Source organism: Falco peregrinus, chromosome Z (assembly GCF_023634155.1).
Source record: "Falco peregrinus isolate bFalPer1 chromosome Z, bFalPer1.pri, whole genome shotgun sequence".
Lineage (NCBI taxonomy): Eukaryota > Metazoa > Chordata > Aves > Falconiformes > Falconidae > Falco > Falco peregrinus.
This window is the reverse complement of record NC_073739.1, coordinates 22,768,289-22,783,194: the sequence shown is the minus strand read 5'-3', so window position 1 is coordinate 22,783,194 and position 14,906 is coordinate 22,768,289. Positions and strand designations below refer to the sequence as shown.

The 14,906-nt window shown below is 46.5% G+C and overlaps 1 protein-coding gene across 1 annotated transcript in view; it reads left to right on the top strand.

Moving 5' to 3' along the window:
* The first annotated feature begins 6,021 nt into the window (after positions 1 to 6,021).
* The window catches only part of KCNN2 (potassium calcium-activated channel subfamily N member 2), a 78,817-nt gene continuing 69,932 nt past the window's right edge, over positions 6,022 to 14,906 (top strand). Inside the window, exons 1-3 of the mRNA XM_055791484.1 lie at positions 6,022 to 11,124; positions 11,444 to 12,564; positions 12,869 to 12,964. Of these exons, the coding sequence (XP_055647459.1) occupies positions 11,103 to 11,124; positions 11,444 to 12,564; positions 12,869 to 12,964 (1,239 nt within the window). The 5' untranslated portion in view covers positions 6,022 to 11,102. The remainder of the gene's footprint in view (positions 11,125 to 11,443; positions 12,565 to 12,868; positions 12,965 to 14,906) is intronic.

Genomic DNA, 14,906 nt, shown 5'->3' with positions numbered 1-14,906 from the left:
TTGCACAAAAAGAACCCTTGAAATGGAACGAGTTGTTAATTTTCGTAAGCATTGTAAAAGACAAGGTATAAGTAATAGAACAAACAAAAAAGCAACTAAAGCATATATAATCATCTTCACTAAACTTCTTAACCATCCTGAAATAACCCAACCACTAAACAGTTTATCTAACCAATCCCAAGTATCACTTTGTTGAAGATGAGAAACTCCATCCTTCAATCTTTGGATGCTAGCATGAATTGATTCCAAATGATCTGAAAGGTTCAGGCAACACATCCCTTCAAACTCTTCACAACCATGACCTTGTGCCAGAAGCAAAAAATCTATTGCAGCTCTATTTTGTAATGTCGCGTGGTGAACACTATCAACATCTAATAAAAGACCAGACAGGGCACTGCTTGTGGCATTAGTTTGTTTGGCAAGCCAACAGCCAAGCTTATCTAATGTTGCCAGAGCATTTCCTGCAGCAGCTCCAGGCAACAAAAGAGATGCAGTAAAGCGTTGGCCAAAGGACCAAAATTGCATGTTATCATCACAATCGGAGGCAAATGCATGAGTGCCACGCTTTGTCCTTCGAGAGTAGCAATGTTGTAAAATCATAGATGTGTTAGGAATCAGGATGGAAAGTCGCCCTAAACTACATGGACCTCCTTTTATATGAGAAGGAATGACAGGCCATGCTCGATCCCCACAAATAAAAAATACTCCACCAGGTAGTGAGAGCAGAGCATTGCTAGATTTAGACAAGTTGTTAGCAGTGTAATTACACCAGATACTTGCATTTCTAAAAACAGGATGAATAGGGGAAACATCCCATGCCCTAGATTGATTCTTTCCCGTGTAGTTAAATTTTACACAAAAATCCATTTTTACAGAACCAAGGAGTTCAATTTCCTGTGGTTCCAAAGTGGCCAGTGGGAGATGGGGTGTCCATACATCCCAATTGTCTGTCACATTTTTTGATACGTTTTTGGGTGGAAAAAGACTTTGAAGGTCCCTAGGTATAGGCCATTCATCTAATGGTAAGCCCACAAGACATGTGGAAAAAGGCTGATCCGGAGCAGCCGTAGCAAGACACAGAGTATCCTGTCCAGTCAAGCTCGCCAACGTAACCCAAACATTTACCTTTGGTAGAAAAGGGGGATAAGAGCTACCTCCAATAGGCCAAGGTCCAGATGTGAACATCATTATCCATATTAATGACAATGCTTGTTTCTCCTTTTCTTTTTCCATCGTCATTTTACAACCAGCCATTCTTCTGGTCATACTGTCCGTGACCGAGGCACTGCAATTGATTGTCCACACTCTAATCCTATAATAATGTTCTTGTTAATAATATAAATTCTGCTTGCTAATATAATATATTGAAACAATAACCATGCAATAGCCCGTACTTCTAGGCTTTCAATCAATGATAAAAAATTTACAAAAACTAAGTTTGGCAAAATCTCAGAACCTAACCCTATAACTCCCTCTATTTCCAAAAGAGGTTTTCCCATAAAACATTCAGCCCACTGTATCTGATTAAACCTTAATATTTGATTGTTACACCCAGAACACATCCAATGACCCCATCTGTCCCTTAGTCTTACAACTCGCCAGCGATCCTGATCACAGAGTTCACAATGAATCTTGATCCACAGTCGACAGAATGGTCCATGTTCATAGCAACATAACTGTAGAACTGAGACGCTGTCCAACCTGGTTTGTGACAGTATCGTTGAAAGTCGATGTAAGGGAAGATAATATCTGCTAGCGGTGCCGTCAGTGCGCTGGGGATCTGGTCTGGTCCAAACGTATTACCTTTGTTAAGTGGTTTGATCCAGGGTGATAGTGTTCGTTCTAGGCGCTGTAAAAAGCGAAATCTATATTCTATGTCCTGATTTTGGGTATCTGACATTAATGCAAAACAGAAATCCTCACGCAGTTTTTATTTCATTCTGTAGGGTCGGTGTCGGTATCAGTTGTCTGCGGTAAAGGTTCACGGAAAGGTCTTACATTCTTCGCTGGGATCCATCTGGGTCCTTTTTCTGTGGAGACACAAGCATAACCTTTTCCCCATGTAACAAGAGCATATGGTCCCATAAATTTACCTGTTTCTGGATCTCGGACCAATACTGGGGCTTTAACCCGTGCCTCAAAGGAGGTATTTGCAGTAAAATGTCGAACTATCAGTGGGTTGTTATCTATTAAAGAACAATTTAAAAAATTAAAAACATACAATGCTTTCTGTAATCGTTCCTCCGGAATAGCCATTCCCATTCCCCCTTTTTGTTGTTGTAATAGACGTTTTAGAGACTGATGAGACCGTTCAATGAGAGATTGACCGGTGGGGGAATGAGGAATGCCAGCAATATGAGTTATACCCCATAGGGCAAAAAAGGTTTTTATAGTTGTTGAAACATAAGCTGGACCATTATCTGTCTTCATCTTTGAGGGAATACCCAAAGTAGCAAAAGCACACATTAAATGTCTACGAACATCTCGTGCCTTTTCTCCTGTGTGACAAGAGGCAAACAAGGCACCTGAAAAGGTATCAATAGAAGAGTGGATATATTTAAGGTTACCAAATTCAGAATAATGTGTAACATCTGTTTGCCATAATTGTAGGCTTTGTAATCCTCTAGGGTTAACTCCTGCAGCAATTGATGGGAAAGAATGTTTTTGACAATCAGGACAGACAGCAATAATATTTGACGCTTGTTGAGAAGTAAGGTCAAACTGTCGCTTAAGAGCTCCAGCATTTTGATGGAAAAAAGAGTGACTTAGTTTAGCTTGTGCGATACGGTCTGGCAGTACTTGAACTGGTAACGTCAATAGATCAGCTCATCAATTGCCTTCTGCAAGAAAACCAGGTAGTGAGGTGTGAGACCTAATATGCATAACAAAATAAGGCGCAGATCGAGAGTCCAAAAGGAAAATAAGTTCCTGTAACAGGGTAAAAAGTTGTGAATGTGAAACATTCCGCAGCACAGAAGCTTCGGCTCGTGTAACAATACCTGCAACATAAGCGGAATCAGTAACAAGGTTGAGTGGTACATTCCATTTTCGGAAAACGCAAACAACTGCATTCAGTTCTACTATTTGAGGTGAACCAAAGACTGTCTCTATGCCTGAGTCCCATCGTCTCCGTTGATCATCCCACCATAGAAGAACAGATTTATGTGATTTGCCTGATCCATCTGTAAACACAGTAAGTGCCTGTAAGGGTTGTTTGCTTCTTTTGGGTTTTAACATCAGACGAAAGTCAATGTTAAACAGTTTGTGTGAAGGTGGATGGGAAGTTATTTGACCTGTGTAGTTGGCAAGTGCCATAACAAAGGTGTCTGATTGCTGATAAAGCCATTGTACGTATACTGTTGTTATTGGTAGACAAATACAGACAAAATCCTTCCCTGATAAGGTTAACAGGCGTGATCTAGCTTTAACAATCAGAGAGGCAAACATTTCATGTTGTGTCAAAATAGTTTTTGTAGACTGGTCAGGTAAAAAGATCCATTCAATAATTAACAAGGGGTCTGAGTTCTGAAGGTCCCATTGAAATATCAGGCCATGAGGCTGTCGTGCAGGGTTTAAAATAATCAAGTAAAAAGGTAGTTCAGGGGCCCACCGGTGGGCCTGTCGAGAAGCAATAGCTGAGGCAACCTTTTGTAAAGATGTATCTGCTTCAGAGTTAAGATTACGTGGGGAACAAAGATTAGTCTCCCGTTTTAGTAGTTCAAACAGAGGACCCAAGTCTGTATTAGAAATTCCCAATAGTGGTCAAACCCCATTTACTGTTCCCAGTAATTTTTGTGCATCATGCAGGTTTCTTACATTGGTATTGATCTGCAATGGTTGAGGAACAATAGTTTGTGCTTTTATTCGCCAGCCCAGATATTTCCAAGGGGGAAACTTTTGGACCTTTTCTGGTGCTATACAGAGACCTGCCGAATTCACGGCATCTGTGACAAGGGCTACAGCTTTCTCCATGACTTCGTGATGTTGTGCTGCCACTAAAAGGTCATCCATATAATGATACAATAACACAGTAGGCATAGCATTTCGGACAGGACTGAGTATTTTCACAACATACCATTGACACATTGTAGGGCTATTTTTCATACCTTGTGGCAGTACAACCCACTGATATCTCTGCAACGGAGCTTGCATGTTGATGCTTGGAATTGAAAAAGCAAATTTTTGGGCATCATCTGGATGCAACGGGATACTGAAAAAACAATCTTTAAGATCTATGACAGTTAGATGCCAGTGTCGAGGGATCATAGTTGGGGATGGGAGCCCGGGTTGGAGGGCTCCCATATCTTCCACAGCATCATTAATTTTTCTGAGATCATGGTGCAAGCACCACTTGCCAGTTTGTTTTTAATAACAAAACCAGGTGAATTCCATGGGCTAGTAGAAGGTACAATGTGTCCTTTGGACAGTTGTTCTGAGACTAAGTTTTGAAGTGCGTGAAGTTTTTCCAAAGGAAGGGGCCATTGATCCACCCAAATAGGAACACCAGTTTTCCAGGTTATTTTTAGGGTGTCGTGCACTTCAATGGCCCCATCTAAAAATGTGTACGGATAGACATTCCCCATTGTGACAATACATCACGTAACCACAAGACCATAGGGACAGGTAGCACAAAAGGTTTAACAGAAGCCACATGTCCCTCTGGTCCTTGAATTCGAATTAGTTCCAAGCTCTGACGACTGTTACCGGTCCCCCCTATCCCAGCCACTGTCTGAGAGACATTAGTCAGTGGCCATTGCGGAGGCCATTTAGCTTGAGAAATTACTGTGACATCAGCTCCAGTGTCAATGACTCCATTTAGTGCTATTTGTTGGTCATTGTAAATAAGGGTACACTGATACATAGGTCGCTGTGGAGAAATGGATTGTACCCACAAAATATGAGGTAACCCTGTGGATCCAAAACCTCCTCTCCTCTGCGGAGGGTGATCGGTGGTAAGAGAGCTTACCCTTGCCGGAATCAGAATCAATTGCGCTATTCGACTACCCTGAGGTATCGTACAAGGTGGAAATGGAGTCCATGCCATAATTTTGATTTCGTCCACACTGTCAGAGTCAATAACACCTGGTAAAACAAATAGATCAGACAATGTTGTGGAAGATCTACCAACTAATAGAGCTTGTGTATCAGGGGGTAATGGTCCTTTGACATTTGTTGATAATAAATGAACCGAGGAATTGAGCAACGTTACTGTGTGTGAGGTTGCCAGGTCCAATCCGGCGCTGCCTGAGGTTGCTGGACAGGGACTTGAGGTGTCGGTACTTCTCTCCAAGCTTTTTGAAAAATGTCAGTTGTGGCACTTGTGTCTGCGCGCGTCACTGCCCCGCGCTCCGTGGTCGGTTTCCCTGTATCGGTTGTCCCTGGAAGTCATACTTAGATTGACATTGATTAGCATAATGGCGTTCTTTCCGACTTTTCGGACAAACTCCAGGCCCAGGAGGTTGTTGTATATTCCCCGCAGCCCGCGCAAGACAATTTCTCTTTAGATGACCAGGCTTACCACAACCATAGCAATTTCCCACACCACGCATCAATGCAAAAGCAGCGGCCATAGCTTCAAACTTGTGGTCAACCATACCAATTCGGTTACAAGCTTCCACCATTTCCACCAGAGTTGGGTTTGGGTTGGGAAGAGACTTCAATAGCCTTTTACAATCAGCATTAGCATTTTCAACAGCTAGTTTTGTTAGCAATATATCCCAAGCTTCCGCATTATCTACTTGACGTTCCAAAGCCTGTTTTAGTCTATCAATAAACTGCATATAAGGTTCTCGAGACTCCTGAGTGATGTTAGTAAAAGCCTTTTGTGGCTTTTGTAAGTCAGGGACCTGGAAAAAAGCCTTTTTCGCCTCTTCTCTAATTGCCTCGAGAGCCGCACAGGGGCAGTTTTGAGCCTGCACTACAGGATCAGCGTGTGCACCGATGCCCGTAAGACGTTCTATTGTTAGTGCAGCTAATGCAGCATCATTATGATTAACATACATGAGTAGGAGTGCTTGCAGTCCTCCTCTCCAATGTGATTCCCATAACGTGTACTGAGTCGGGGTTAGTAACAATCGTGCTAAAGATTTCAAATCATGAGGAGTCATGATATAAGGATCAAACACAGAAGATAACAGGGTTATAAAATAGGGAGAAGAAATACCATGTTCTGTAACTGTGCGGTGCGGTTCTTTAACAACCGAAAAAGAAAGAGCCTCCCATCGTGCTCCCCCTGCCTGACCCTGAGTATACAAGACCGGAGCAACTATAGTTTTAGCCATTTCCAAATCCCCCTCCTTTAAGGCTTGTTTCTTTATTTTTGTCCAACATCACGTAGATCAGGAGGGTATACAGGAGGGTATAAATCAGGTACTTTTTCAGGGTCTATCAGTCCTGGGTCAAAGGGATCTTCTTCTGGCGGATGCTCCACTGCATTGACACTCAGGGGTCTATAGCACTGTGACTTAGAGGCTGGTAAGGAGAGAGCTATAGGAGCTTGCGATTCCTCCTCCTCTCCTTCCTCTGGCTTTTCTTCCTGTGCTTTCTTAGTCTCAAAAATAACTCTCCATGAAGAGAGCAGACGGTGGGACTCAGTATTGCCTTTTGTCGCAAAATCCCACAATTTCACCCCTGTGTCATCCCAAAGTTCCCGCGTAAAAACTGTAGATGCAGTCACTGCGGGCATATTTACTTGCACACATTTGAGCATTGCTTTAAGGTCTTGCCCAGAAATACTTTTCTTATGTTTATTAAGAAGACCTTTCATAAGCTCATAGATGTCTCTTTCTGGGGACAAAGTCCGATTCCCCATGACGGATTTCCCACAGCTCACCTCTCAGCTCTGGAGGGATTTCAGGCCGGCCGGCTCCCGCTCCCTTTCAGCGCTCCATTCAAAGTTCTGTGGGATTCGCTGCAAGTCGCTCAGATAGGCGATTCGAGATCCCCTCCACGTCAACTCCTTCACCGGATCACGTCGGGGTCACCAATTTGCGGCGAATGAAAAGATGGGATGCAGCTTCATGCAAGCAAGTTGTCCCTTTATTAGTGATTTTCTTACAATTATATACGTTTCTATCTTCTACATATTACACACTGATTGGCTAAATCTTAAGCATAAAAAACACTGATTGGTTGACATTTAAGGCACACCGTTAAAACAATAGGAACTGATTAGTTTACCTTGTCATAGCAACAATTTCTATTCTAAGATTAGGGGGTTTCTTCCTACTTGACTTTCTTAATAAATAAAGTTCCTTATCGGCACTATCCGTTCCCTTATCTGGCTACTTGTTCCTCTTTGTCCGTCTGGTTGCCGTCTCAACTGCAACGGCTCAAGAGTCTGCAGTTAGCTTGCTCCTTTGTTCCCAGGGCTTGTGCCCTACAAGTTCTAACATGTCTCTATTCATCAGGCTAACAGTACTTGGACTCTTGTCCTTGAGGCCTTGTCCTGCACCCCACTACTGTGGAACATTATCAAAAGGTCTTTGAAAAAAGCACAGGTCCAGCAGAGGTGGGATTCCAGTTAGGGCATACAAATACTCGGCAACAGAAGCTGCTGGGGTGAACATCAGACATCTGGTGTGTAAAAGCCCTGCCAGATGGTATGTAAAAGGTGATTTGCACATGTGGCTCATATGGTTAGTTTCCATGCCATCGTCTTGGCAGCTGTACTGCCGTCATTTGGTGTTGTCTCACAAAGTTTTATTGCTGCAAGGATATCCCTGAATGATCTCGTGACACCCTATTGCTGCTGGTGTTACCTCTGTTCTTATTAATGTGACTCTGCTTTCCCTGAATGGCATCCTTCTGTGTATACACTGAGCTGTGTACCTGGTTGCATTTTTTTATTTTTTTTTTAACTGAACAAGGCTGTTTCCTTTAGTGCTTTCTAGAAACTCCTAGGTCTTGTGCAGATTATGCTTTGACTTCAAACTACTGTTACAGAATGGAATTTCCTAGGCTTCCCCCCCATTCCTTTTGTTTCCTTTTTGTTACTATCCTTCTGTATTTTTAGACATTTTTATGAATGCAGGGTTTCCAGCGATTTTAACAGGAGTCTGGCATGAGTAGAGGCAATAGGGTAACAGCCAACAGAGCTTTCTAGTAACTTTTATTGTAACCTGTAGGTTGCATCTCCATTGGAGGTTGTTATGTGATTTTTCCAAATGGCTAGCTATTAGCTGTCACTTCAAATATTTCTTAATGTTTTTTTCCTCTCAGAAATCTAATTTTTCCTGTGTCTGTTGAGCTTCCTGTCCTGCTGTTGGTACAGTTTTGCTCAACAGTATTTATCTTGTTCTTGCAATTCGTGGGTTTAGCAAAAGAAAAATCTGTTTTCCAAACATCTCCAGTAATCATAATTGTCAAATGAGACCTGCAGTAACCAACCGTCTCTCTCTGACTTTCTGCAAAGGTGTGCATGCAAAAGTGTGTACACACACACATGCACACACGTGTATGTGTGTGTCAAAACAGCCTCTTTGGCAAAGCAGCAGCAGGACTTCTGACAATTAGTAAGAGCAGTTCCATCCAGTATATAATGAAAGGGTAGGGGAAAAAAAAAGCTCCTGATCCTAAACAGATGTTTGTTTCATAGGGTTCACTGTTACCAGTTTAGTATGATTTAGCAGTTCTGAGCTGCCGTTGCTAATTATTTGTGATATAAAAGAACATAACAATTCAATTCATGTAAAGAATATATTTTATTTCTGAAAACAAATACACTCATTTTTAAAAGTAAACTTCAAAATTATTATAAAAGGGAAGTCATTAGAATAAATAGCATCTTTTTATTTCAGCTTATTAATCAGTGTCATAGTGAGGAAGGTTGATCTCTTTAGCTGTGTAAACGCAAACTCTCAACATTCTTATTTTAGACCTTGAAACTGTGATGAGATATTCCAGGCTGCACAATGGAACTGAAATAAAACCCTAGCTGATTAGTTTTACAACTTGCTGTGTGATTAGTGTGACCTCTTGTGTTAAACACGGGAATATTCATTTGTTTATTTGCATAATGAAACAATCCAGCAAGTAAATGAAACATCCAAAACAGTAACAGCACTGTCCTTGCCATTTCTACAAATAAACAGGATAGCAGCAGTAAAGGTATTAAAATTGGGACATGTTAATTTTTATATATGAAACAGAAAAATTAACACAATCATTTTCCCATATAGAATACAGCTATGATACATTTTAGTCTACCAAGACTCTAAAAAGATGAATTTTTTCTTCACAATTCTAACAGAACCTTGCCTGACCGAAGTAGATGAAATTACAGGACAGAGCCTTGGTGACTTCTAAATAAAACATGAAGATTTACAAATTTCTTAAAAAGCCTTTCATGGTAAAGTAGGAAATTTATCTTCTGTTAAGGAGAACACTTAAAAAGAAAGTATCTTTAAGCAAACATTAAGGATACAGCATGAGCCGAAAAAGAAAGATGAAACCTAGGCCTATCTAAATCTTTAACTAGTTCACAAAACATTCATTTGGACCGCATGCTTGTGCAGGACATTTATTTACATAGGGATAAAAGCCTGGGTTCCCTCAGGTTTTCATTTTCTAAGATCCATATGATTCACATCTGTTTGAAAACACAGGTAGAATAGGACCAGTGACAAAGAATTATGGTACTGTGCTTTTCAAACAAACAATGGAAGATCTGAAACTGTGTTAAACAGCCTGTTCATTCTTAAAAATAAAAGCAGCTTTTTTTTCTTGGTCTTTGGTGCTTAGGGGAATTGAGTTCAATGGGAAGCATCCAAATACACTTTAGCATAATTTAAAAACACAGAGTGATCTATTTGGAAAGTGCTTTATCTTGCTTCATGCAAGAATGTGTGTATGGATTTTTATTCAAAACTTGGTTGTTAAATTGCGAATTATCACAAGGCATGATGATATGTATCACATATACTCCTATTTACGGGTGCTTTTTCCAAAATAACCTATGCTGTGTAGACATACTCAGGAATTTTTAATTTTTGGTCACTGTCTAAATCTCTCTCTATTGGACAACTATGATGTTTACTGCATTAGTGAGGGTTGTTTGATTGTGCATACACAATCCCAGTTTGCTTTAAAAGGTACACCTCGGTTAGAAATGAAGGCATTGAAATTTCATAGCAGAGGATATTTAAAAACTTCGCTGATGACAGTGCCTCACTCATATATCTAAAATGCAAGCCACGCAAGGGTGTAGACTTTCAAAGGAAACTGAATGTCGTGAGACACAGAAATTATAAGGAGGTGGCTTTTGTCCTAGAAAGGCTTGGTGAATTTTCTCTTTTAACATTAGTGAGAAGCTGAAGATGTAAGGAAACCTCTCAAACACTCTGATTCAGCAGTTGATTTTTCAAGCGGCAAAGACGGTGCTGCCTGACTTGGGGTTGGGGGGGGCATAAAAAAAAAATAAACCTCTCTTATAATCTCACCTAGGTGACAAGAACGGCACAGCTGTAACAAGGTAAAACACTTACCATTTTCACGATTATTCGCTATAAAGAATTTCCCCTTAAATATGCGGCAGAAAAGAGACTTTACCTGGAGCAGGCGTTACTCTGCCAAAGGCAGCGGTGGGAATGAATTATTCAGCGAGAGTTTGGGAGGGAAAGGAAGGGGAAGAGGCCAAATGGTAGCAGGCGACCAGCTGAAGGACTGGGCTGGCGCTGTGTGCCAGGGAGCCGGCGCCGGAGGGGCGCGCAGCTGCTCGGCGACACGGATCCCCTCGCACGGTAACGCTCCCGCCGACCCCCCGGCGAGGGCCTCCAGCCCCGGAACCGCCGCCGCGGGGCGGCCTCCCACCGCGGCGGCCGGCTGACCGCGCTCCCGCCGAGGGAAGCAGCGGCCGACAGAAGCCGTCGTGTGTCCCCCCACCCCCGTTCGCGACAGGCCCGGGATGGGCCGGGGAGGGCCCCCCGCCAACCGGCCGCGGCCTCCGCCGCTCGCCCCCGGCGGCCCGCGGCGGGCAGGGCCCCAGGCGGCGGCGCGGGCCCGCCGGGGCGGCGGAGGGGAGCGGGCGCGACGCTGTGTTTTGCAGGGCGGCGACGGCGGGCGGGAGGCGCTGCTGGACAGCTCCGGAGCGCGGCGCGGCGCCCATGTTCCGGAGACGGCGCAGATGTGAGCGGCGGCGGGGAGCCGGGGGGCGGGGGAGCCGGGGATTCCCGCCGCGGAGGCCCCTTCCCGGCGGGGGCGATCCCGGCAGCGGGGGCGATCCCGGCAGCGGGCGCGCTCCCCGCCCCCGGGAAGCCCCGGGTTTCCGCGGCGCGGGGCTCCCCGCGGCGGGCGGGGCGGGCGCGGGGGCGCAGGGCGAGGGCAGCCCTTACCTGCGGGCGCGGCGCGGCACGGGCGGGAGGCGGGATCCCCGGGCGGGGCCGGGGCGGGGCGGGGCGGCGGGGGGACCCTGCGCCTCACGCCGCGGCCGGTCCGCCCCCCTCAGGTGACGTGATGCCCGTTGTTTTGGTCCGCCCGACCAATCGGACGCGGCGGCTGGATTCTACGGGAGCCGGGATGGGCCCTTCGTGGCGGCAGCAGGACTCTCCCCTGCCGACCATAACGCATTGCGCAGGGTGCACCACCGCCCGGTCCTCCTGCGGCTTTAACGGCCCCGGCATGGACGCGCCGCGGCAGTTCCCGGCGGGCTTCGGCCCCGAGCAGCAGCAACAGCAGCAGCGGCCGCCGCCGCACTGCCAGCAGCAGCAGCACGGCCAAGACAAGCAGAGCCTCCAGCAGCAGCAGCAGAGCCCATGCCTCCAGTGCAACAACTGCGCCTACTACGGGGCTGCTGCGGCAGCCGCGGGGGATAACCTGCCCCTGCTGCTCCGCGCCTCCTCGCCCCTCTCGGGCGCCTTCCGGACTCACTCCTCCCCACTTTCCTCCGCCGCCTCCTCCCGGCAGGGCAGCCAGCTGAACGTCAGCGAGCTCACCCCCTCCAGCCATGCCGGCGCGTCCAGGCAGCCTCACCAGTACCCTCAGTACCACCAGTGCCACAGCCTGCAGCAGCAGCAGGCAGCGAGCCCCAGCAGCAGTGTCAGCAGCGGCAGCACCCACCACCACCACCACCACCATCACCACCACCACCATCACCAGCAGCAGCAGCAGCGCCGGGAGAGCAACCCCTTCACCGAAATAGCCATGAGCAGCTGCAGGTACAACGGCGGCGTCATGCGGCCGCTCAGCAACCTGAGCTCGTCCCGCAGGAACCTGCACGAGCTGGAGCCCGAGTCGCAGCCGCTCCAGCCGCCGCTCGCCAGCCCCGCCGCCGCCGGCACCCCCGCCGCCCCGGAGATCGTGGTCTCCAAGCCCGAGCACAACAACTCCAACAACCTGGCGCTCTATGGCCCCGCCGGCACCGGCACCGGCCCCGGCCCGGGCAGCGCCAACAACGGCGGGGGCAAGTCCACCAAGAAGAAGAACCAGAACATCGGCTACAAGCTGGGGCACCGCCGGGCGCTCTTCGAGAAGCGCAAGCGCCTCAGCGACTACGCGCTCATCTTCGGCATGTTCGGCATCGTCGTCATGGTCATCGAGACCGAGCTCTCCTGGGGCGCCTACACCAAGGTACCCGCCGCCTCTCGCCTGGCCCGGCCCGGCAGCCGGTCTGATCGTCCCGCGGCCCCGCGGAGCGGCGGTCCCGGCCCCTCGGAGAGCCCAGCGCGGCGGGGCTGCTTGTCCGTCCCGTCGCGTCCCGTCGCGCCCGCGTCCCGAGGAGCGCGTTCCCGCCACGACCTGCGGCGGGGTGCCGCCGGCCCCGAGATGCCGCCGGCCCGTGCCCGGACGGGGCCCTGCCCGGGGCCGGGGCGGTGGGGCGGGAGCGGCCCCTGCGCGCCGGTCCCTGAGCGGCGCCGGTGTCTTTCTCTTGCAGGAGTCGCTGTATTCCCTCGCTCTGAAATGCCTTATTAGCCTCTCCACTATCATCCTGCTCGGGCTCATCATCGTGTACCATGCAAGGGAGATCCAGGTAACGCTTCCTGCTGCGGGTCGGTGAGGGTTGCAGGCACAGCTGGGGGGCGAGGTGCGGGGCGGTCTGCCCCGGGGCGCGGCGCCGGTGAGTGCTTGGCGCTTCCCCTGGTCGGGAAGCAGAAGCGCTGCCTGCATGCCTGCTGAAGTTGGTGAACGGACCGCAGCCCCGGAGAGAAACACGGTGCGCATCGACGTGCCGGGAAGCGCTGCCTGCTAGGGAGTGTTGCCTGCGGTTATTACGCTATAGGATGGCTTAGCCCTGAGGTTGGAACGTGCGTTCCTGGTGACATGCCTGCTGTCTTCTGTAGCAGATGTCCTGCAACTGTCTTTTATTTCCCAATGACTAAATTTCATGCTGTGCACTTTTTCTTAATGGCAAGGTTAATTGTCTTCACTGTGCCAGTGTCTCAGATATGAGTGTACTCTGGGAGAATGCTTAAGAGGAGGGGTAAGACTCATCTTCTGCTGACTTGTTTTATTTAATGCTGCACAGCCATTGGTAATATAACAGAGGAAAACTGTCAAGAAAGGTAGGGCTAAAGGTAGGAGGACTGTAGTGATCAAAGCTGTAGAGTAAGTCTCACAAATACTGTCACAGGTTCTGTTCGAGGGACTTAGTTCTAATTTCAGTTGTATTTTTTTTGACCAAGAAATTAAAATTTCAGCTCAGCTGAAATCTACAAAAGGTAGAATTCAAAGTTTTGAAAAGAAAAATACGTTACTCTTAGGTACATTGGTGCTTTTGCTTTTTCAAATTAATTAGAGATACCTTGAGCTAAAAGCTGAAAAGTCTGCTTTCAAGGGCAAAGAAGGCTTTTCCAGTCTTCCAGAAGAGTAGTACCAACCATCAGAAAAAATAAATGTAAGAATCGTGTAGTACCCTGCTTCTGTGCCAATGAGTGCTGTAGTTCCAATGTGAAATGGTACCATAGTCTCCTACTTAGAGTAATGTTAGAGAAGTATTATGTTACTGAAGACTCTTTGCCAAATTGGATCCTGTTGTGCAAGTCCCTGCACATGCAAAACTCCTATTCCTGGCTCAGAACCCAGTTTCTCTGCATTAATATCAAAGATATTGAAAGCTATTTAGTGATATTGTACTCAATAAACAAGTGTTCTGGTGAAAGAGCATCTCTGTAAGCTACTGGAGTACTGATGAAGAGGTTTCTTGATCTGTACAAAAATAGATAAGTGGCACTGCAGCAATGTGGGAGCCTTCTTCGCTGGTGTATCTTCCCACAAGTTGTGCTTTGGGCATGAAGAGGAAAGCTGGAAAAAAAATCTCTGTAGAAATTGGAAATTACTCTGTGCATTTTCTAGAAACTTTAAATGGAAAATTTTATTCAAGGTAACCAAATAATTGTATGTCCCTGTATGCATCAGCTTATACTTAGTAGTTACTCCAAGATTCGGCTGGGTTTTTTTCATGCAAAGAGTTACAAATTTTCATTCCTATAGAAGTGTGTTATAAGAAAAAACAATCTTAAAAACCTACAGGTTTAAGTCATTTTGGTTGGGTTTTTATTGATTGTTTTAAACAACTTCCTCATGCATGCAACTACATATGCATACTAATAGGAAGGGTTATGCAATCATGTGACTTAATCAAGGTTAATGTAGTTTTCAGTGCTGCTTGACAGTACAGACAGACACAGGTATACCTGCCTGTAAAACAGCAATACCCTATGCTATAGTCTGGGAGACGCTGAAAACTGCAGTAGTCATGGCAGGGCCTGGAGTGAGCTGCAGCTTCAAGGGGCTCTGTCATTCATCTTGCAAATTAAAAGGAAGTTCTCTTTTTCAAGGAGCTTGTTAGAAGGAAAGGGGCATAGTACCACCCTTAGCTATTAGATATCTGATAGCTTTTTAATTTAGGCATAGTCTGTTTCTGTACAGACACTTGACTTTTAAAAAAATAAGAACACGCAGAGCAAAAATGG